The sequence below is a fragment of the Euprymna scolopes genome, chromosome 37 (assembly GCF_053919585.1).
Source record: "Euprymna scolopes isolate OS-2025 chromosome 37, ASM5391958v1, whole genome shotgun sequence".
Classification (NCBI taxonomy): Eukaryota; Metazoa; Mollusca; class Cephalopoda; order Sepiida; family Sepiolidae; genus Euprymna; species Euprymna scolopes.
The window spans coordinates 14,062,775-14,087,333 of record NC_136518.1 but is presented as its reverse complement, the minus strand read 5'-3'; the positions used below and the strand labels follow the sequence as shown (position 1 = coordinate 14,087,333).

At 32.1% G+C, this 24,559-nt stretch overlaps 1 protein-coding gene across 10 annotated transcripts in view; it reads left to right on the top strand.

The window, feature by feature from the left end:
- The window catches only part of LOC145261095 (serine/threonine-protein kinase TAO1-like), a 315,191-nt gene that overhangs the window by 210,404 nt on the left and 80,228 nt on the right, over positions 1-24,559 (top strand). For 5 of the 10 annotated variants that reach the window (XM_080119289.1, XM_080119287.1, XM_080119285.1 and 2 more), the window contains exons 6-10: positions 1,003-1,152; positions 2,770-2,922; positions 4,262-4,437; positions 8,048-8,233; positions 10,670-10,708. In XM_080119289.1, the coding sequence (XP_079975415.1) occupies positions 1,003-1,152; positions 2,770-2,922; positions 4,262-4,437; positions 8,048-8,233; positions 10,670-10,708 (704 nt within the window). The remainder of the gene's footprint in view (positions 1-1,002; positions 1,153-2,769; positions 2,923-4,261; positions 4,438-8,047; positions 8,234-10,669; positions 10,709-24,559) is intronic. The other 5 variants (XM_080119286.1, XM_080119290.1, XM_080119288.1 and 2 more) reach the window with 1 other exon arrangement.

Genomic DNA, 24,559 nt, shown 5'->3' with positions numbered 1-24,559 from the left:
AAAAGTGTTTCTAAAATATAAAATTCACAAGTTGGCACCGATCAACGGAGATTGTAACATTCCCAAATGTTATTGTTATTCCCAACTGGGCACCTATCCAGGCTCAACATCGCTGTGATTATGATCCACTTGAGATTTTCCAAAAGCAATGTTCATACCAAATGATAGATATCATGGTCAGTCATATTTTTTATGTTCATAGATTGGCAGCTGATAATCTGGAAGGGTCTCTTTATATGGTCCAAGTAATGAATTGCGTTCTATTAAAAGATGTTTATTTTGATTTGGTGGCTTGATGATCAATAGAAGAAAACAAGTGATTGTAATGTCTCTCAAAATAAAACATTGTTACTTAAATTTTGTGGATGGACAATCCTTTTATTGAATATGCCGACTGCCCCCCTGCAGAGGGTAAAAGTCCCTCAATGGGGGTCCTGGATATGACCTTAAACTATATCCAGTGGTGAGGCCCCAGCTTGTGGGCTTTGGGGAGTGTGGAGCCACCCTTTAATTACCATTGCTCCCAGGTTCACTCTGACCCGGAGTGGTAGTACCTGTTAGAGTCCCAACTATGGGTTAAATAGAAACCGATGTGAAAACAACAAATATATTCTATTAAAAAAAAATTTTCTTCAAAATCTTTGGATTCAGCATTAAATAACCCGGAAAGGGTTGATATGCCGTAAAACAAAAACAACCAACCAACCAATACTCATTCTAACTAGCCGAGAGGTAATGCTTTCTAATTTGTCCCATTTCCTTCTTGCGGCTATCTTCCGATTTTAGCGTTTTCCTTTTGTCTTCTTTTTTAATGTTATCTATTCCTTTGCAATTTTGCTGCTGATTATTAAAGTTGATAACAATCAGTATGAAGCGTCAATCTCTCTTTTTCTATTAATGGCTGGCAGGTACAGATGCCGTACAGCAATTAATTGGCTTAAATAGATATTTTTATAGATTTTTTTTATTGTTGTTTCTAATTGTTTTATTTTTATTTTCCAGTGCACAAAAAACCCTTGAAAGAAGTTGAGATTGCGGCCATCTGCAAAGATGCACTGGAAGGAATCCAATATCTCCATAGTCAGGGCAAGATTCACAGAGACATCAAAGCGGGAAATATTCTTCTCAGAGAAAATGGTTTGGTGAAATTAGGTCAGTAAAAAACAAGTTTCCATTTTTTCTCCCTTTTTTTTTTTCTCCCTTTTTTTTTTCCTCCCTTTTTTTTTCTCCCTTTTTTTTTTCTCCCTTTTTTTTTCTCCCTTTTTTTTTTCTCCCTTTTTTTTCTCCCTTTTTTTTTTCTCCCTTTTTTTTTCTCCCTTTTTTTTTTCTCCCTTTTTTTTTCTCCCTTTTTTTTTCTCCCTTTTTTTTTCTCCCTTTTTTTTTCTCCCTTTTTTTTTCTCCCTTTTTTTTTTCTCCCTTTTTTTTTTCTCCCTTTTTTTTTTCTCCCTTTTTTTTTTCTCCCTTTTTTTTTTCTCCCTTTTTTTTTTCTCCCTTTTTTTTTTCTCCCTTTTTTTTTTCTCCCTTTTTTTTTTCTCCCTTTTTTTTTCTCCCTTTTTTTTTCTCCCTTTTTTTTTTCTCCCCTTTTTTTTTTCTCCCCTTTTTTTTTTCTCCCCTTTTTTTTTTCTCCCCTTTTTTTTTTCTCCCCTTTTTTTTTTTCTCCCCTTTTTTTTTTCTCCCCTTTTTTTTTTTTTTTCTCCCCTTTTTTTGGTTGAAACGATCATCAGAAAGATATGATGCTTCCCATGTACTTCCTTTTTACGTCACTACCGAAAAGCGACTTTGGTCCCTGTTCAAGCTATACTTCTGTTTACTTTCCTCCCCATGAAGGCAGTTAAACACAAGATAGTTTTGTAATGAGGAGAAAATCCAGCTCCCCTCAAAAGATTATTCCGTATTGGAACAACAATAAAAGTTGACTCGGTCTAGAAAAAAATTCTCATTTACTGAACAAGGACAGAAAAGATCAGAACAGATACTATACTTTTATCTTATCCAAAAAGATGTTATTGTTTTATAATAAGAAAGCCAATTCATATTATCTGAATTATTCAGATGACTATTCTTATCTCAAAAATTTCTAAACGAGAAAGACAATGGAAATAACATGAACATTTTTGTAATTTTAATATAAATTTTTTTACGTTTTAAATGTGACCATAAAGAACAGATAAATTTGCCTTTTCACTTGCAATTTAAAAGCAGATTGCAATTTCCTGTGTGATACTCCCTCCCAAAAAAATGATTGTAGAAAAAAAACAAAACAAAAAAAAAAACAAGAGGAAATAAGTTTATCAGCAGAATAAAGGTATAGGAAGTAAGGTTAGTTGAAAGACAATAGAGAGGAAGTTGTTCACCAAGGCACATAAAAGGCAGCTGAAATAGGATATTTAATCAAGGTGTGTCAAATAACTGGGACAAAAGACCAGACAATATAAGTCAATATATTTAGAGTTTATGGACAGTTTAGGAGTGGGAGTAAGTTTGCAACAGTACTAGGCAGCTTGTGGTTTGGAGCAGATTGAGATGAGATTATGTCAACTGATGACAAAGAAACGTAGACAGACAACTAAGATGTGGACGCTTCAGACACTTCATGGTATCGCGCGCACACACCTAAAATACAATGGATATCTGCAAAATGTATCAAGAGTTGTGTATTAAGAATTTATGATGCAACAAATTAACCCAGCTGGTTCTAACCATTCTTAAAATAGAATAATAGGAACCTATAAGCTTAATTATTTTTTTTTTTTTCTTATTTCTTCACAGCTGATTTTGGCTCCGCCTCTATGACGTCCCCTGCCAACTCCTTTGTCGGTACACCGTACTGGATGGCTCCAGAGGTGATTTTGGCCATGGATGAAGGACAGTATGAAGGAACGGCTGATATTTGGTCTTTAGGGATCACGTGTATTGAATTGGGTAAGAAAATTTTATAAATATGACAACAAATTTGTTTTCATCATATTACTTCTTTTGGTCTATTATTGCAGTTTATTAAGCACAAAAATTTTAAAAAATACTTTGAATCAGTTGGAATTATTTTCATATGGACATGTTTTAGAAAGTAAAATAGATGGCATAGTTAAAAAAAAAAAAAAAAAAAAAAGGATATAATGGTGCTAGCCCATAACTCTCCTCCCAAGAAAAAAAACAAAACAAAAATAAAGACAAATCTTTATACATATCTGTGACAGAAAGAAAATATTGTACACCAAGAATCACATGAATTGATCAAATATAGATTTTTGTTTTTTACAAAGAAAATCATTTTTTAATTTAAGTATTCCTAATGCCCCCTTTCTGCATGTTAAGAATGACTTTCTAAAATCTCATAAAAATTTGAATAATTTGAAATTAATTCCTTTATTCTGCAAAATCAATTTACCCGTTTTTTTTTTGGGGGGGGGGCATATAATATTTTCTTTCATTCACAAGTGCATACATCATAAATTTTTTTTGTTTTTGCAGGGGAGGATGGGGTGCACCAATGTAATCAATTCATCAATGTAAAATTGTTTGGAAGAAAATATTTGGAGATAAAACTGACATAGTTTATAAAAAAATAAAATAACAAAACTTGCAAATAAAAAAAGACTAATGCCGGGCAGCATAATACTTAGACTAAAACTTATGGTAGGGCAGTATAATAAATAAAAAAAATTTTTTTTTTAAATCTTGCAAATATAAGACATTCTCAGGTAAGTTAGATAATGCCGGGTAATTGCAAATCATTATTCATAAGTTTAATTCCAAGATGCTTATTTTTATTTAGTATTTTTCTCTCGGGTTTTCAAACAAATGCATGTTCATATGAAAAGACTATCATCTTCTAACATATTTTGTAATTAGTATAAATTCTAAAAATTAATCAAATGGAGATATGCTACAGCTATTTATTGGAAAAAATCGTAGAAACTAACGACCACTTTTCTATTTTTTTTTTTTTTTGAATGGCGGATTTCAAGAAAAGTAAGGAAGATAAGTCAGTTTTTCAGACAGAATTAGTTGCACAGCTCTTCCACATCAAATCATCGAATAAAACTTAATAATTCAATAAATTCTATTTTTCTACTGGATCATTTTTTTTTTTTATGTGTTGGAATTTTTACCAATTTCAACATGTCAGTTAAGTATGTGATAGTGTTTTTTACCTAAAATGTATTTGTTCAAAGTTCTGTTTATACTGCACAAGCAGCAATTCCAATACCGCATGTTTCCAAACTTCTATATTTGAATGTTATTTTCAACTATTTTCCAGCTGAAAGGAAACCTCCTTTGTTCAACATGAATGCAATGAGTGCCTTGTACCACATTGCTCAGAATGATTCACCCACTCTGTCTAGTGGAGATTGGTCCGAGGATTTCCACAATTTTGTGGACTCTTGTCTTGCCAAATCTCCACCAGACCGTCCTTCTGCTCAGCTATTATTGTTTGTAAGTTTTTTCTTTTTACCTTTTCTCTTTCTTTTTTTTTTTACACTCATAATCTTGTGCTGACCTAACAAAACTTCCATGAACAAATTTTATTTCCTAGAGCGTCACATATATTGAACAAAGGTCTGCTTCATGGCTGATCATAACATGAACTTGTTCAAGTCCTATGTTAACAAATACTTGTCAGGTTGTCCACTTGAATAATCAAATTCTACCTTTTCCTACTATCATTTTCATCCTCTCATGGTGTTGTTAATCAGATGACAATCTCTGACTCTTATATACAAGTGAAATGAGCGATAATCCATTATCAATAAAAAAAAAAAAAAAAAAAAAAAAAAGAAAATTAAATAAAAATAATATAAATATGTTACAAAACGGCTCTGCATTGTCCCCCTCCCCCCGCTTTCCATAAAACGAAAGCAAGTGATATTCACCTGAAGTGAGTTTAAGTGGTTTCTTCTGAAGGAAATTTCTAGAGAATATCAAATTTACAAGCGGTTCCTGGTTGAATGTATATCCTGGTCAGGGGAGACGATTCCCAAATAGTCACCCATCTTGTAGTGACAAGGCTCAATGTTTCTTAACTTCGGTGATCTAACAAGAATTGATGTGTTAATGTGATGATGATGGTCTGGTCGTTAGAACTTTGTTGAAAACCTTCACCCGACATCTGACCTCCCAACTCTCCCAGAACACAACCCTTTCAACTTAGCGGAACAACAGATCTGGCTGCAATTTTAAACATGAGTCATTGTCATTTTAAACATGAGTTATTGTCATTTGAGCAAAGTCGAACTGCAATGAAAAATTGGAAAATGTCTGAACAGTTCCAAGAATTTCACCAGGGTCAAAGATGGGTCTGTCAAGTGAAATTCACTAAAAAATCATACAAAAAAAAAAACATGATTAATGGTTGAATCTGAAAAAATAAAGGTAATGTGGACACATAGTAGCCTAGAAGCAAAATTGCTGCTGAATTTTTTTTTAATGAAAAAACTGAGAATGAACTTCAAAAAAAAAATGAAATGTGTAATTATTTAAAAAAAAAAACAAACTGTTTTATTCAAAAAAATATTTTATTAAAAAAAAAAAAAAAGATTAAACACTTTGTGATAATAGCGAAATGCGAAATATTGAATTTCAATTAAGATGAATCCAATCTATTTAATTGTCATGTCACAGTAATAAACATTTCCAAAAATTACGAAAATTGGTAAGGTAGAAAATTAATCATTATTGAAAATACTTTTTGAATGGAATTAGCAGAAATTGAGTTTTGCTTAAAAAAGATCGGAGAGGTCAAATCGTAACAATGGAGGTAATTATTTTCTCCAAACTTTGAAAACCGTAAGTCAATTTAGCAAAACTCAATTTTTACTAATTGTCTTTGAAAACTGTTTTCGTTAATAATTAATTTGCAGAACCCGTGGAAATTCCACGGTAGTTGAAAATTTTTAAAACACAAATAAAATGAATAAAAAAATAAAACAAATAACGACGAATTTAAAATAATTTTTTAGCAAAATATTTTTTAAGCTTTTAAAGCTAAAAACAATTTATTTAAAAAATTTAGATTTTTTTCAATGAAAATTCCACAACACGTTTTATTTATATTTTTTTTCTGAATTTTTTTATATTAATTATACATTGCATATTTTTTTTTTTTTAAAAGAAACTATAAAAAAACACTTACCGTCTCCTCAACATGACTTATTTTAAATTATGAAATAAAATAGCCAATTTGAAAATGTAAACACAGCAATTTTTTAAAATTTTTGTAGAGGAAATAAAGGGAGGTAATTCGTTTCTCATTAATATTTGCGATGATGATTTTTTTGTGACATTGAACGTACAGACAAGTAAATTAATATTTAAATTTTCTACCTTATATTTTTTCATAATTTTTGGATATTTTCATTAATGTGATGTGGCAATTAAGTAGATACCATTGATTTTACTTGAAATTCAGTATTTTAATTTTCAAATTTTGCTGTTATAGCGAAACGCCAGAGATTTTTATGTAATTATTCAAAATTTCATTCTTTAATGGAAGTCTGATTCACATAATTCCTGTATATTAACACGAAGAACTGGATACTAAAAGAAAATCTTCATTTTATTAAGACAAAAAAAAAATCTTGTGTAATTTCAGTTTTGTGATGCATGAAAATCTGAAAGTTTGTGAAACAAAAAATGAAACCAGCACGTATAACTTTAGATTTTAATACTTCACAGAAAGCAACAACCAATGGCTTTTAAAATGCATCCAACAAGTCTCATAAATGATGTTTGACAATGATTCCATGATATTCCAACTTATCATGAAGTTGGCTGACAATTTCAAAATAATTCAATGGATTGTCAAGCATCGGTTAATAGCCAATTCTTGGGACATGTGAAATCTTTAATTTACCATGTGCATTGAACTGTTATTCACAGTCAATTAATAGTTGGAGATAAAAACGATCAAAAAATGTATTGGCGTTCAATATAAAAAAAACTTTTTTCTTAACAAAGCAAACTTTCCTTATTAATTATCAAATAAAGTTCAGTTATACTTAAAGACTTAAATTTTGAATTATAATTACACAAAATTTTCTTGATCCTTTTATGACCTGAATTATAATGTAAATGATTAAAACATATCGTTAATTTTAGTTAGTTTAAATGGTAATGATACTATGATTGTTTTCAAACTGAAAAAATGTATATTTCAATACGATGCGTATTTAAATCAATTCCCTCTTTATTTATGCCGTTATATTCATTTATTTACGACTGAACAAATTAGTTCAACCATGTCATAAAAGGTTAATACAATAAAAATTTTCTTTGGAATAAAATAGGTTTTTTAAATAATTACACAGAACTTTGATATTTTTTTTTTTTCTTAGGTTTATTTTCGGTCTCATTCAGTTTTCGTTTTTACATAAAACTCAAACTCAACAGCCATTTTGTTTCTAGGTTGATGTATGTTAACATTACCAAAATGAAACTACCGGTTTTTTTTTTTTTTGGTTTTTTTTTCTAGACAGCAATCTTCCAGACAAATATCATCCACATCTTGTATATTGTTTTTCTCCAGTTTTAATACCAAACAGTAACTATGAAATACAAAAATACAGTAGAACCCCTGAATACGGTGGTCCTAGGATAGTTTTTTTTTTCTCAGTTTACGATGTGAAATACAATGTTTTTCTTGCTCTTGATTACGATATTTGCCCCACCTTACGGTGTTATTTATAATATTATTTGATTATATACATATGTATTATATACTGTACTGTATTTTGTTACTAATTTTTAATGCCGTATCCTGGGGTTCTACTGCATTGTGCTCTTAGCTAATTTTTTTTCACTCTGTTTTTGTATTTTCTTTGTAAACTGTTTCTGGCGTTTTCTTTTCACTTGCTGTTTTTTTTCCTCCCACCACTCCATGTTTTTGTATCTAACACATTTACAGATCATTCAAGTTCACATTTAATATTCTATGCCTATATCACAATTGACACTGCTGCTTGTATTTAGGGGAGAAAGATTGTTATTTACGCCGTACCTATTTAATCCAAGAATTTTTTTTTTTTTTTTTTCTATCATTCTTTTATAGCACTCTTTTATCAATACCCCGAGAGCAAATACTGTGATTTTAGACTTGATTTATCGGACAAAGGATGCTGTTCGTGAGCTGGATAATCTTCAGTACAGACGTATGAAGAAGATCCTTATGGTTGAAACAAACGATGATGAAGCCAAGAACTCGACAGGTGAACCATCAGCTGATGATTCCTCACAGGTGAGATATATATTAACAATTTCACTTCCAATTGAACTGAATTTATTTCTTGTTTGATTTTTTTTTTTTTTTTTTTTTTTTTTTTTTTTTAATATTTTGCATGTCAAGATTGTGAAATACTCTTTGATATTTGTGTAGTATAATTCGATTTTAAATAAGTGCATTTTTGGTAAAAACACTTATGTACATGTCATGTCGAAATTAGTAAAAATTACAAGAAAAAAATGATTGAGTAGATCTGCTAGAACTTAATTTTTTTTTTTTTTTTTTTTTAATATTTGCTGTCCACCATTTTCTAGTTCGAAATGGTGGATTTGTTAAAATGATAGACTGTAGTTACTTCCCCTGGAATTTAAGAACTCTTCGTCATTAATCAATATCATAAAACAAATGAAAATTATTATTTTTACTTGTAATTATTTTTCTATTTAATCATTTCTTGAAATTTTTCCAATTTCGACATGACTCATGAGTACGTAATAGTTTTAGCTAAAATGCACTTATTTGAAATTCCATTGTACTGCACAAGCACTTTAGTTTTTTTATACAGCTACTCTTTTGTCTCAAAAACATTTAATTTTTGAGTGCTTATTTTTATTTATTACTATTCCTAATCCACAAACTTTCCCTGAGTATCATTAAAAAAGCAAGCATTATCGGTAATCGTACAGCTTAATCAAGACATTATAAAATGAGAATATCGAAAAATGTTATATTGTACGAATCCGTTATGGAATGAAGTTCTCTGAAAAAATTTCACTTAATTTGATCAAGTAGTTTTTTTTTACTGCGAAAAAACAATTTGATACTGATCCAGCCAGATAATTATTTTGTCAAAATCATAGATTGCAGTTACCTCCCTTGGATTTTAAGTTTTCATTAACAATTATTTGATAAATCTCTAATTTGATAAATTTTATCTTTACTTACAATTATTTTTCTACTTGATCTTTTTTTGTAAATTTTGACGTGATACGTTTTTAAAAAAAAATTTTTAAATGCATTTATTTGAAACAGTGGCTTCTGAATTTTTCAGAATTTAACCTTCAAATAAAAACTAATTTAGATTGAAAAAAAAAAAAAAAAAAAAACTTGCTCGTCGTTATTGCTGATTGGACTCTGGTTTCTTCAGAATTAGTTTATACCCGAACACAAGCATGACCTCATCTTCATTCAAAAATGAACAATAGGTAAAATTTCTATAAAAAATAAATCATGACTTTGTTTAAAACTAAAAAGAAAAAAATGTTTCAGAATTTTGTTCTTTAAAATTCCTCTTATATTACAAAACAAAGATAAAGAAAGATCTGTATAAAGTACATGTTCGTGATCAAACAAAAATATAATTTCAAAAATCATGTATGTTGATCAAATAGTTGAATTTTTTATGAATAAAATCGTTTTTAAGTGATTAATAGGAATTTGTAGGCATAACAAAAATCTGGCAAGTTAAACTTACTGTTGTTAGCTCCTTTTGTTTCTTGAGATATTTTTTTTAATGCCAGTCAAGGCAGTCCCTTCTCGGATACTCATATCGCTTAATTTTCTTATTTAAAAATAAAATTACTAGATTAATTTATGTGATTTTTTTTTTTTTTTTTTTTTTATAAATATATTTTCGTTTTGTCACGGGTACGTACATCATACAGATTTTTTTTTAATATAGGGAAATCAAAAATTTTAATTTTTATGACTTATTTCTACGTTAGACAAGAACCTAATTTTATTTTAGTATATGATAATATTGTTGCATCATGATTCAGTTTATACATTATATAATATAAGAATGGACTCATTGATTTTGACGTATGAGGTTCTGCCAAAAAACTAAGTTGTTCGGAAATCCACACAGATGATTTGTTTATAGTGGTGAAGGCTTTGTGCAGAACCTTTTGTCTACCATTTTCTAGTTCGAAATGGTGGATTTGTTAAAATGATAGACTGTAGTTACTTCCTCTGGAATTTGAGAACTCTTCGTCATTAATCAATTTTGGTATTACCGCCAATCTTTGTCAGTGCAAATGACTGCCACTAGACAGAGCATATAGTAGACCACAGGTTTTTACATCAGTTTCCCTTCTCTTAGATGCATGTCTTAACGAAGACTGAGAAGTGCATCTTTACCAGTGAACTAATTCACTCCTTTTTCATATCCAACGTGGATATTTCTGTGACTCTTCAAATAGTAACATCCTTTTTTTCTTTTTTTCTCATTTTAAAATTCCTGAAATTGTTAAACTTAAGATATTTTTAAATAAAACAGATATAACACTAAATATATACCTTTTTTATTGTAAATTTTCTTTGTGTTCTGTTCTACAAAATATAACTTTTCGTTTGACAATTTTAAATCCTTTGAAAAAAAGACTACCGGATCAAATAATTTGGGTAGTTTGTTCTCCTCGAATAAAATAACCCTTCCTCTTTAATACGCAGGACTCCTTGTCTTTTTCTACATGTGTTCAGGATAACTGGGTATGTACATGATGCATTTTGTTTTGTTTGCACAGCATTTTTAACAAGTTTTCAGAACCGTCCTGTGCCCTCCCCCTCCCGTCTATCCTCATCAATCCATTACATAGTTTACCAGCATGTTCACTCGAGCAAAAAAAAAAAAAAAAAAAAATTCTGAATGCCTGTTTGCAAGTATTAACTATGCTATTGAAGAATAGTAAATTTAGAAAATAGTGTTTAACTTTAATGGCTTTTATAGAGATAATTTACGACTTCATCCTGGATGTTGCGTTTCATGGCATGTCCGCAGTTGTTTGACAAAAGCATAGGTATGTTTATAGATTATTTTGCTTTGTAGATATATCTAATACATAAAGTAAAGTCGGCCCCTTACTTCCTACAAAATCAATATTTGATTGGGATTAATCAATTATTTTGTGGATCGTTACATCATCTTACTATTTATTTATTTATTTTTTTATTAATGGGCTGAATACTCCAATATTAACAAGCTCTTAGAATATCTGCATTTTGATAACAATTTTTTTTTTTTTTTTAAGTTTACGTGTTAGAGATGTTGCCATCTTTTTCACTGACTCTATTTGAGATTAGCAGGGAGATCTGACGTTGCTTGGGATTAAATGATCATCAAATGTTTCACACTCCCATATTTTTATTGTCATGAAAATCAATGTAATCGCCCATTTTTTTTTTTTTTTTTTTTTTTTTAATTACATCGATTGATTGCCTGCTGTAATTGGGGGACCCATCGTGGTGCAATGGGAGTACGCTTCACATGCCTCCCCACAGTAACTTAGTCCACAATAAAGTGTAGTCTATTGCACTGTAGAGAACCTACTGTTAATTTTATAAAATTATTTTTATATATAATGGCTTGAATTAAAGTTAATATACAAAAGTCTTGTATCATAGTTCAATTGTGCTCTAACCAGAAACATTCATTCCAAACGCACCCTTGTCATATCAAAGAACCTATTGTTGATGTTATATGCCAGGCCTTTTGGCTTCTGTGGGAATAAAAATTAAATTAACTTGTGATTAACTTGTGACTTAAATTAACTTGTGAATTAAGCTGTGTAATGGCGTTAACTTTGGTCAAAATCACCTGTTCTTTCTTTCATCAGATTTTTCGATTATCAATATTTACCAAAGACATTCCAATGCAAAACCTATCTAAAAACGCTGCCAGATATGTGAAGTATATTTGTTTGAAATTTTATAAAAATCGGCCTTGCCGTTTGTGAGTCCATAGGGAACGAACTCACACACACAAAAAGTTCCTTTTATATAATAGTACGGATTACAGCAACACAATGTCACCATTTTTTTCTGTTTTGGTGCACAAATTGTTGGAAATCAAGATCAAAATAAGTGACGGTTTTAACATGTAAAGTCTAAAATGTTGCAAATTCAGATTCTTCAGTTTGTCTTGTGAATTGTGTTGCTATTATGGAGTGCAGTGTCATCTTGCTGATGGATCTCATCGTTTCTACATAAATGAAGACCTTCAGTCAACAAAGATGCCCTCTGTCTCTAAAATACCAATGTAACCCTGCCCTGTCGATGGGACCATGAATTCATCATTTGCAACTCCACGCACAAGAGTGTAAAAAAAAAAAAATCAATCTGTGATGCCTTAGAGAGGGATCTTTGCAAAATTCAACTAGTCTGAATTGCCCTTATATTGCATTCTGCATCCGAAAGGGCCTTAATCAAATTTGGAGGTCAGCTAATTTTGCCAGACAGTGTTGTTTTCTTTTGCTCAGTATTGAAGCTTTTTACAGTCTGGTCATTCGAAAAAAAAAAAAAATAAAAATAACTCTTGATAACAGAAGTAAAAATTGCTCTTGTTCAGAAGGATCTCTCCTCCTCTGGTTGAGAACAGATACTACACTTTGAACGATTTTTTTACAAATTGGGTTCAAGACCATCAAAAGTGTGTGTGTGTGGGGTGGGGGGGTTGCTCATCCCGTCTCTTAACAACGCACATTTTGACCCTTTCGTCCAAGCACTGTTCCTTTTATTCTTTCAGCATTTATCAATCACTTTCATATCAGCCGTCACCTAAATACTACATTTACTCTATGGGGTACCCTACTTAAAATATCCCAATCATTTAAAATCAATTTTATTTACGAAAGGTACACTTTGGTCTTCCCACACTCCTTGTCTGTGCCTAGACCTAAATATAGATTCCACAAACAAAGCTTCTTTCTTAGAACTGCACGCCTCTGGAACTCTCTTCCGATTGCCTGCTTTCCAACTGACTACAATATGATTGTCTTCAAGTCCAACGTAAACAAGTTCTTGATGAACTGCCCCCCTAAGTAATCCAATTTACAAAATTCCCACCACTTATGTTTACTATGCTATAATCACATTAACTAATGTATAGCCATTAACCCTTATCCTCAAGTGGCCTCCAGGCCTTGATAAGTGGTAATTCCGGGTGGGGGGGGGTATCTGTTAGAATCTTTTAAGAATTTTGCAGCAGCAATTTTTTTGCTAATTCACAATGGCACATTAAGGAAGAGACAGACCTGTTTGTTTCTTTTCCAGTTCGGTAATTTTGCCAAGTTTGAACTTTGGTTTTACCATGTTTTTTTGTAGCATACGAGATACATGTTGGGTGTGTTGGTACTTGTGCAGCATTTAAACCAGACATAACTGTCCGCTTGGCTTTACTCGGAATATGATGTCATGCACTCGTGTTTGGCTGTAATCTGACATAAAACGCTGTTCAATATGCAGCAAAGCAGCACACCATCTTTGGGGAAAATATTGAAAGAAAAAAAATCATTAAATTAAGTAAACAACACACTCCCAAACGGCTGTTCCTAAGAACTTTATACAAGATGAATATCTCCACCTTGGATCAACAGTCAATTACAAATGCCAGGAGCTTCTCAAGGTATCTTTTTGAGTTTATGTAGAGACAGAAATTTGGCAATGATTGTTTTGTCTCCATCTTAAACCATATACCGGAAAGCTATCCGGTTGGCAAAGTTTCTTTCACATCTGCTGTCTCTTCTCACGCCATTATACATTGTCTGATGCGACCGTAGAAAAGTCTATCTAGTCATAAATGAATATCCAGGCTATCTTAATTTAATTTAAAAAAAATGTATTGTCCAGCACCACAGGAAAAAAATGTTCATGAAAAGAGAAAAAAAAAGAAAAATGTTTACTTTATCTTAGTTATAAATTTAAAGAAAAAAAAAATGAAAAAATACGTAAAAAGGGCGTTTTTAAAACCTTTGTTAAAAAAATATGAAAAACAATTGTTTTTATTTTGTTCAGTTATGTTTGACACCCCCAAAAATTGATTGAAAAAAAAAAAAAAAAATTTGTTTATTTTTTTAACTTAAAAAAAATTTATCATAAAGATAAAACTAATTGTTACGGTTGGTCGTTGTTTTATTTTTGTTATATTTTTTTTAAAAAAATCTTTTTCCCTGGTGATTTTATTTTAACTTTTTTCGTCAGTATTTTCCTTGAGTAGCACTGTTACGCTTTGATAATCGGCGGCGCTCGGCAAAAACAAGCGAGTGATGTCATGTTCCAATCAAAGCCGAGCAGCCAATTACGTCTGGTCCAAATTTTGCACAAGTACTGATGTGCTAAATTTGCTGATCTGATTTATAAACCAGAATCCAAATTTATACTGGTGCTACCAGATCAGGCTGTCTATTGGCTTCCTGAGATGAAATGCACCTACATCGATTTTCCGTTTTTGTTTCCTATTCTCTTTTGTAAAACTTAATTATGTTCTGCAAAAACAAAAACAAAAACAACAGCCCCCTTCCCTTTTTTTTTTCCTACTTCCCAACCCCGTCAGTGGGGCATTAGAATACACTGACTGCCCCCTTGCAGAGAGTAAAAGTCTCTCAATGGGGCCACCTGTTGGCCGTAGGTGGCATCCCGTAATGTCTACGAAAAGGATCCTGGTGGCTGAGCAACTGATACCTAGGGAAATAAAGGTATCAGTTGCAACACTCCACTTTGGCCTCGTACTGGGCCAGACGGGCGATCGGAGAGGCCCGATCCGATCAATCGGCTGGTCACGTCTAGCTCACCACTTATACGCATACAATCTACACCAAATCTAAATAATACACAACACTTCCCCATCAATACTGATCCCCAAACAAGTGGTGAAAGCGGTGGCTGAGGGTCAATTGTATATAGTGAACAAGGACTAGACATGGATGTTTTTCTCTGATCTTTCCCATATTTTACTTGGATGGGAGAAATTAAGATACACGAGTGCTCAAAGCCTACATTATGTACAAGTATATCATACCTGTAACCCTGTTGTAGCCAGGGCGAATGGGCTTCCCCCCTGTGCGCATCCCAAGTAGGGCTCCAAGGTGGGTGGGGAGCAGGGATGATGAATTAAAAAAAAACGAACCCAATATGAGTTATAAAAACCCAAGTAAAAAAAGATTTTTAGACAGTTCGGACAGTGACACGAATGAGGAATCGGATAACTATCCAAACTTCATAGTAATGGAATCAATTGGAGAAGTGCTTTTAACCAAACTCTCCCCCTTCAAGATAGAAAAAATACTATCAGAAAGGGTCAAACCTAAACTAGTGAAAAAATTAAGAAATGGTAATCTTTTGATAGAAATTCTTACCAAAACACAGGCAGATGAACTTTTAAAATGGAAACATTTTGACAATATAAAAATAAAAACGTACCCTCACAAAACACTAAACATATGCAAAGGAGTTGTGAAAAGCCCTGAACTTTCACTTTGCTCCATCGACGAAATCCGTTCAAATCTAAAAGAACAAAATGTAACGGATGTCAGAAGAATTCAAATTAAAAAAAATGGAGAAATGATAAACACACACTCATATATATTAACCTTTTTACCAACAAAAAATTCCACAAGAAATAAAAATCGCCTATGAGAAACTAAGAGTCGAACCATACATCCCCAACCCACTGCGTTGCTTTAAATGTCAAAAGTTTGGTCATCATCAGGACCGATGTACACGCCAGCCAGTTTGTGGAAGGTGTGGAGAAAACGACAATCATATCAACTGTCAAAAAACTTATAAATGTGCCAATTGTACAGAAAATCACAGTGCCTACTCCAAAGACTGTGAAATCTGGAAAAAAGAAAAAGAAATTGTTAAAATTAAACACTCATTAAACATCACCTACCCAGAAGCGAGGAAAAAGGCAATAACAGCTAAATATTCCGAAATAACCAAAAAGAATATTCCCAACACAAATAAACACAATGACAATTATTGCACAACAAACCTCGATATTAAAATCCAAGACCTCACCAACCAAATCAAAATATTGATAAATACAATTGAAGAAATGAAAAAAAAACTCACTGGAACCAAAAATCCAAACGCCACACCCAGTAGACCAGAAACAAATCCAAAAAAACAAACCAGAACCAAACTTAACTAAACAAAAACTACAAATAAACCCACAAATTCCCCTCTCCAATAGCTTTAAGATATTGGAGATCGAGAACTCTGAAGAGCAGAATACCAACAATAAGGAGAGTCCCTTAATCCCCCACAAGAGTCCTAATATAAAAACAGATAACAACAAGCAAAAAAATAAAGATTCTCCAAAAACATCCGAACAGACAAGAACAATAAATGGGAAAAATTCCTCAAAGAAAATCAGCCCCACAAAAACCAAACCACGATCTCGCTCAACATCTAAAAGCAGAGATAAATCAAGCATAAAAGCTAACAAACCAATTGAACACAAAGAACCAGAAGCCATGGAAACAGAAACCGAATCTACCAATGATAAAAAGCTCACAAGTGCTCAAACGCACATGAAACAGTCCAATGATTCAAATACAAGAACTACAGACCAAAATAAATTTAAAACCTCCTTGGAAACAATGGAAATAGAAGACAAAACTTCTAAACCCCCATAAAAAAGAAAACACCCCTATTCCCAAGACAAAAGGGAAATCAAATACATAAAATCTAAACTATGGCCAACAAAATAATCCAATGGAATTGCAGAGGTATAAAAGCCAACCGGAATGAATTACTTCTACTGATATCCGATCTATGTCCCACAATAATATGCCTACAAGAAACCTTTTTAAAACCATCTGAAAATATCAATCTTCAAAGTTTTACTGAATACAACTATACAACAAATAACCCAAATAGAGCTTCAGGAGGAACATCCATTCTCATTAACAAAAACACGGCACAAAGCCAAATAAATCTACAAACTAACTTACAGGCAATTGCTGTCACAGCCACCCTACATAGAACGGTCACAATTTGCTCCATTTATCTGCCTCCAAACGACCCCATAGATGAAACCGAAATAGAAAAACTCATCAACCAACTCCCTCGCCCCTTCTTATTATTAGGCGATTTTAATAGTCATAATGTTAGTTGGGGATGCTCAAACACAGATAGAAAAGGAATCACTATAGAAAATATTATCAACAACAACAATCTATGCATACATAACAAAAAACCAACGTTTATTCACTCCGCTACAAATTCGTCCTCAGCAATTGACCTCTCTATAAGTGATCCTAGTATCTTTATAGATTACAATTGGACAGTGCATATAGATACCTATGGAAGTGACCACTTCCCAATAACTTTAGAACATTTTGGTCCTGAAATAATCTCAAAAATTCCTCGTTGGAACCTTAAAAAAGCTAACTGGAATGAATTCAAATTACTATGCAAACACAAACTCCTTCCTGAAAAATGTGAGAAAGACCCAATCACTCACTTTACAGATACCATTATCTCAATAGCAGAAGAATGTATTCCTAAAACAAAATCATCAACCAAGTATAATCGTCCCTGGTTTAATAATGACTGTAAAAAGGCTATCAGGCTACGATGTGCTGCATTAAGAAAATTCAACAATCAACCAACTACTCAGAATTTAAACAACTTTAAAATATGCAGGGCTAAAGCACGCCGAACAATAAACGAAGCCAAAAGGGAATCATGGAAGAATTTTGTGTCTAAAATCAATAACACCACCAAAGACAAAACTGTATGGAATATGATTCAGAAAATATCAGGAAAAAACACCAGTTCCCCTGTCAACCACCTCTGTGTAAACAATAGTAAAATAACTAAAAAAGAGGACATGGCAAACCTGCTTGCAGATACTATTGCAAATAATTCATCTTCTAAAAATTACGATAAAAAATTCCAGATCTTTAAACAGGAATCAGAAAAAACCAAACTGAACTTTAAAAGTAATAATGAGGAAGAATACAACAAACCTTTTACTATCCATGAACTAAAGGATTCATTAAAAAAAGCCAACAACACGGCTGAGGGACCTGATAAAATAATGTATGAATTTCTAAAACAACTACCAGATGAACCATTAAAGTATTTACTTTCTATTTATAATGACATCTGGTTCAATGGCAATCTTCCAGCCATATGGAAACAAGCCACAGTCATTCCTATACCAAAACCAGGAAAGGATGCATCTGACCCCTCCAATTATCGCCCCATAGCTCTAACAAGCTGTGTGTGTAAGATCATGGAGAGAATGGTCAACACCAGGTTAATTTGGTTTCTGGAAACAAATAAAATAATAACTAATTTTCAGTGTGGCTTCCGAAAACATCGTAGCACAACAGACCATTTAATTCGTTTAGAAACTTTCATCAGAAATTCATTTATACAAAAAAAGCATATGACTGCTATTTTCTTTGATCTTGAAAAGGCGTACGATACCACATGGAGGTATGGCATCATGAAAGATCTCAAAGAAGCTGGAGTGAAAGGAAGACTACCCATCTTCATCAACAACTTCATAAATAATAGACTATTCAATGTCCGTGTAGGAACATGCCTATCGGACATCAAAGAACAGGAAACGGGAGTTCCACAGGGAAGTATTTTGTCGGTAACATTATTCAGCCTAAAAATTAACAGTATTGTTGGATGCATAAACCAAGGCGTGGATTGCTCTCTATATGTTGATGATTTTTTAATTGCATATAGCTCAAGACATATCCATATAATTGAGCGTCAACTTCAACAATGCATTGACAAAATAAAAAAATGGACAACTAAGAATGGCTTCAAATTTTCCATTAACAAAACAAAATGTATGCACTTTTGTCAACTAAGAAAACTGCACCCAGATCCTCTTGTAAAACTAAATGATATTCCGATTCCTGTTGTAAATGAACATAAATTCTTAGGGTTAATACTAGACAAAAAACTTACATTCATCCCTCATATAAAACATCTTAAAAATAAATGTAATAAAACCCTACAGCTAATGCGGGTCATTGCCCACACAGATTGGGGAGCGGACAGACAAACCCTATTAAAGTTATATAGGTCACTAGTGCGATCGAAACTAGACTATGGTAGCTTCATTTACGGTGCCACCAGAAAGTCGTATATAAAGATATTGGACACCGTTCAACATCAGGGCCTCAGACTTGCGCTGGGAGCCTTCCGAACTTCCCCCATCGATAGTCTCTATGCAGAAGCCAATGAACCCCCATTATCAATTCGACGCGACAAACTAGCCTTGCAATACCTGACCAAAATTCTCTCTTGCCCAGAAAATCCTGCTTACAACTGCATTGCAAACTCACTAGATTACTCGCTCTATGATAGAGAAAAATCACAGCCAACAAATCCAACCTCTAACTGTACCTTCAATCCAAATTACCAAAATCTATATTACCAAAAAGTAAAAGCTATAAAACCTTTTGGGCTCCGTACAAAACCACTAGTAGAAGATGCAGGTATCGCAATCACCAATATCCATAATGTCAACCAACTAAGCCTTCCACCCTGGCTACTAAAATACCCTGAAATCATCCTTAAATTAAATAACCTCCCAAAAAATCAAACCCATCCACTAACCTATCAAGAAAAACTCCTTATCATTCAGGAAAAATACCCAAACCATCAGCACATATACACAGATGGGTCCAAAGACAGCAACAAAACCGGATGCGGAGTCGTATCCACTAACATTACCTTACAGAAGCGACTACCAGACCATGCCTCAATTTTTAGTGCCGAAGCCACAGCCTTAGATATGGCACTAGATCTCATCACTGACCTTACCCACAACAAATTTATAATTTTTTCAGACTCCCTATCGGTACTCGAATCCTTAAAGAATAAAAATTTAAATAACCCACTACTCATCAAACTGCTACAAAAAATACACACTCTCTCACAAAACAAAAGTATCAAATTCTGCTGGATCCCCAGTCATTCTGGAATTCAGGGCAATGAAAAAGCTGACATAGCTGCCAAAAATGCTTTAAAACTCCTTAAAAGCAATATAAAAATTCCACATTCTGACTACAAACAACAAATAAATAATCTGATTATGAAGAAATGGCAAGAAAGATGGAATAACTGTCCAAATAATAAACTTTTCAAGATCAAGCCCACAATAGAAGAACGATTACCAGATGCCAGAAGATCACGTAGAGAGGAAGTGATTTTGTCCCGTATTCGCATAGGACATACGCACATAACCCACTCCTTCCTGCTAAAAAAAGAAGACCCTCCAGAATGTTTTGCATGCCAAGAACCTTTTACAGTAAAACACTTTCTTTTGGATTGTGGCGATCTCGCGCATATCCGGCAAAATTATTACCATGTCAACAATATGAAAGAACTATTTAAAAAAATAAACTCCAACAAAATAACATTTCTGAAAAAAGTAAATCTATATAAAAGAATATAACTTTAATTCAATCCAACTTTACGCCCCACCCCCAAAAAAGGAAGGAAGCACATCACCTAATGATACAAAAAGTCTGATTTGACTCACTGATTAAATTAAAATATCTATTCCAAAAAAAAAAAAAAAAACTGAATTCGGCATTAAATAACCAAAAAAAAAGGTTGATATGCCGTAAAACCAAACCAAACCAAACCAAATTTATATTTAGAAAAAAAAAGATGAGCATATCTACGTTTCTTTTTAAGCTCAGTAATTTAGTAAAATTCTAGCTTTAGTTTTACCATGTTTTCATAATATACGACGTGCATATGAGATGTGTTGATTCTTGAGCACTAATCACTCATTAAAAAAAAAAAAAAAGTATAAATCACTAGACTAGATTTTGTTACATATTTATCGCTTCAAACTTTGTTGAAATATAGTCTTAAACTTTTGGCCAGCTCGTAATCATCATAGTTTCCCAGTATAAAAATGTTCCCTATTTAAAGTTAAAATGTTTTTTGCTTTTCTTATTTCCATTTTTCAAAGCGCTACTCAAACCAGTGGTTGAGTCTAACAACACAAAAGGTATATATTTTTCTTTCCCATTGACCTTCAGATTTTGCCCAGCAATATATATTATAGGATTTTGCAGGTACAAAATTTTAACATGCACTTCAATAACATTAGCAAAATAACCTTGATTACTGGAAAAGATGGGGGCTTTTATTTTTAGGAGAGTAGAAATTGGCCTTGGATTTACTTCCAGCAGCCTCATAACTCTTTCTTTATTTTGTCCTTTAGTCCTCACATTACATGAGTGATGTTTTTGACAAATGGAGAATTGCTGTTTTCTGGGTTGGAATTTTTTGTATGCTCGTTTTTTGACTTAGGTAATTTCTTTTTTTTTTTAAATAACTTTTTATATCAAGTGGCTTCATGCCTTGTCCAGTACCGACCCCCCCCCCTCATACACACGCGGTAAAAGAAAGGAAACAAGGTGGAATTAAGCAACCTATTTCTTTAAAGTAAATATTTTATTTTTTTCATAGCAACATGGTTAAAAGTGTAAAATTAATGAACAACGACAGAAAAGAAAATACTATGCCACTTCTACACTATCTGAACGAAATTTAGGAAATCGTAAAACTGAATTTCACATGAAAACAATGGTATCTGTGTATTCCTCTTAAAGATTATATCCAAAAATTACGAAAATTGATAGAGAAAATAGAATTTGAAGAAAACAATTATATTGTCTTATGTAAGACACAGGAGAGTTCAAAAGAGGTAATTTCCTCCAGATAATTCTTGGAAAACCCAGGAAAAGTTTCAACAGCTGCAAATAACTTATATATGTTATTTTTATGTTATTTAATTTTTAGGCAGATATTTATTTTTATATTAAACAATTATGAAAAAATCTTAAATGAAAAACACTCAGAAACGCTGTATATATGTTGTTTATTTTGTTTGTTTTGTGTTAGTCACATTTAACATTTAGAGTTACTTCCCTTGTTTTCCTTTAGATTTATTTTATAAAAACAAGATGGCTGCAATTGTTCATATGCTAACCTGATTAAAGTTGTTTTTTTTTTAATAATTCAGTAATATTCAGGTAATTTCGACTACATAATTTGGAAGCTAACATTGTAATTTATTAGAATTGACAAAAAAATCAATAGAAATCATTGTTTTTTTTTGTTTTTTTTTTATCCCAAAACTCCATTTATCGACTACAAAATTTTGTTCTGATAGTGTAGAAGCGCCAATACTATTTATACCAAGATGTCTTTCAGTTGTCCCTTTGTCAAAGTAGATGTCAAAAGTATCATGAAGGTGAAATCACAGATGAAAGTGGCCGTGAGACCATAAAGAGAATGAGCGAATAAATCTGAAAAGAATAGATGGTTCTTGTCTAGAATTTCTCCTGAATTAAAAACCAAAAATCTGTATGCTGTTTGTACTGTGACAAAATGAAAATATCCTATTCTAAAAATTGTGTAAATTGGTCAAATAGTTTTATTTTTATAAGGAAAAACATTAAGGTATTAATATGAAATTGTAAGGCGTTATAACAAATCTAATAAGTATGAATTGCTGTAGAGTTATTTCCCTTTGTCTCTTGATATTTTTTAAAAAATTTTTTTCAAAATGCTGGGAGAACCGTCACTCCTTGAATATTCATAAAATTTAATTTTCTTACATAAAAATAAAACTACTTGATCAATTTGTGATTTTTGAAATATGATATTTTAGTTTTGTTATGGGTATGTACAGCATAAAGATTTTTCTTAATTTTTGTTTTTTTAATTCTGGACACGAACCGAATAGATTACTTGGCCCTCTCCTCTTCTAGTAATAAGGCCTTTATCTATCTCGTGGTACTTATGACTATTTTGCTAATATTATTGAAGTGTGTGTATATATATATAATTTATTATGTTTATTTAGCCAAATATTATTTGCTACGTATGTGCATATTTCTGCAGTGACCTCAGGACAATCCTTACAATGATACTAGAGTTAAATTCTTTTATATAAATCCTTGATATTAAAAAAAAAAAAAAATATTGATAAACTAAATAAATGGAATATGACGAGGTAGATCAACATTTAGGGGCTAGGGGAGTGAGAAAGGGATCTACCATACCTGTAAACTTCAAAGGTACTTCTGTATATAAAATTCTATCAACTTACCCTGTTTTAATTGCTTTATAGTGAGGTGTTTATCTATGCAAACGGTGCGAATGTTGGAATTGGTCTGAACTAAGCATCACCCTGGCTATCTTAACCCAAACTACTGGCCACTCAGTTCTTTTTTTACCTTTATCTATTTACAAGCAAAGAAAGAATTTGGAGCAGAAACATGTATGCACATATGTAGCCAATAATGTTTGTATAAATAAATGCACACATTATAATAAAACTCTGCTTATCATTGAGCACTTTTCGATAAACACCAGAGTTTCAGCGGATTTTCATCTAGGACTTATGGCAATAAAATACATATATATATATATATATATATATATATATATATATATATATATATAGCAATTAAGCTACACAGAATATTCTGTGTTTCATTCTCAGGAGGATTTGTCAGGCTTTGTGTATTAATGTATGTGATTAAATGAAGTAGTCATATATATATATATATATATATATATATATATATAATTAAGTGCACGATAAATTTTTTAATTAAATTATTTAAATGTGTGAAACTGTTTTTGCACTTTGATTAATTGACACAAGAAGCACTTTGATGTATCATCTGTATGATAAAATTAAAAATTGATAATCTCGCAATTGTTTTTTATTTATTTCATCTCTATATCGGTGAATTCTACTTGCCTCTCCATCAGTTAGTGCAACTGTAATACTTCCAATACGCTTGTACTTGCCTTTAATGAAGGGAGGTAATGCATTCAAACTCCACACATAAGTAGTATGAATGCATCTTTGTTTGTATACATAAAGAAGCAGATGATAACTGATTTCATTTTCTGAGTTAACTAAAAACATTTTAGCTAAGAAAATTATTAATCAAAATTTGGAGAAGGAAAATGGGTAAAATGGGTAGCCTTTGACCCCATGGAAGAATGAAATTCTGGTTTTTATATGATTCCATTCTAGAAATATCCAAAGTATTTTTTAAATTTTGAACACCCACATCCACTAGCGGAACATGTGCCTCACAACAAACTTATTGTAGCATATTAGTAAACTTGTTAACACTGACCCACATGTATATGAAGGACTTGTAAAGAAACCAAGAAATCTGACTCTGCTTTTTCTAGTTGAAATAAAAGGCATTTATTCACGGTACTTTTCATACTATGCCTGCATCTTGGTTTTACAAGTATCTTCGTTTCATCACCATGCAGGGTTTTCAAATTTCTCTTGCCAGCACATTTCACCTAGCTGTTACTGTCACATGGTTCCAAATCTCTCCGCTTTTCTTCCCTTCTCTTTTTTTCGCTGTGCCATCAATCAGCTCACACCATGGCTTGGTCATTTGTATATGTTAACGGCCGTTGCTGCTACATCTGTCTCAACAACTTTGTTACATTGCAATTCTTGTATACTAAAGATATTTAAAGAAAAATTTTTTGTCTGTTCTTATTTTGGCCAATTTATGAGTC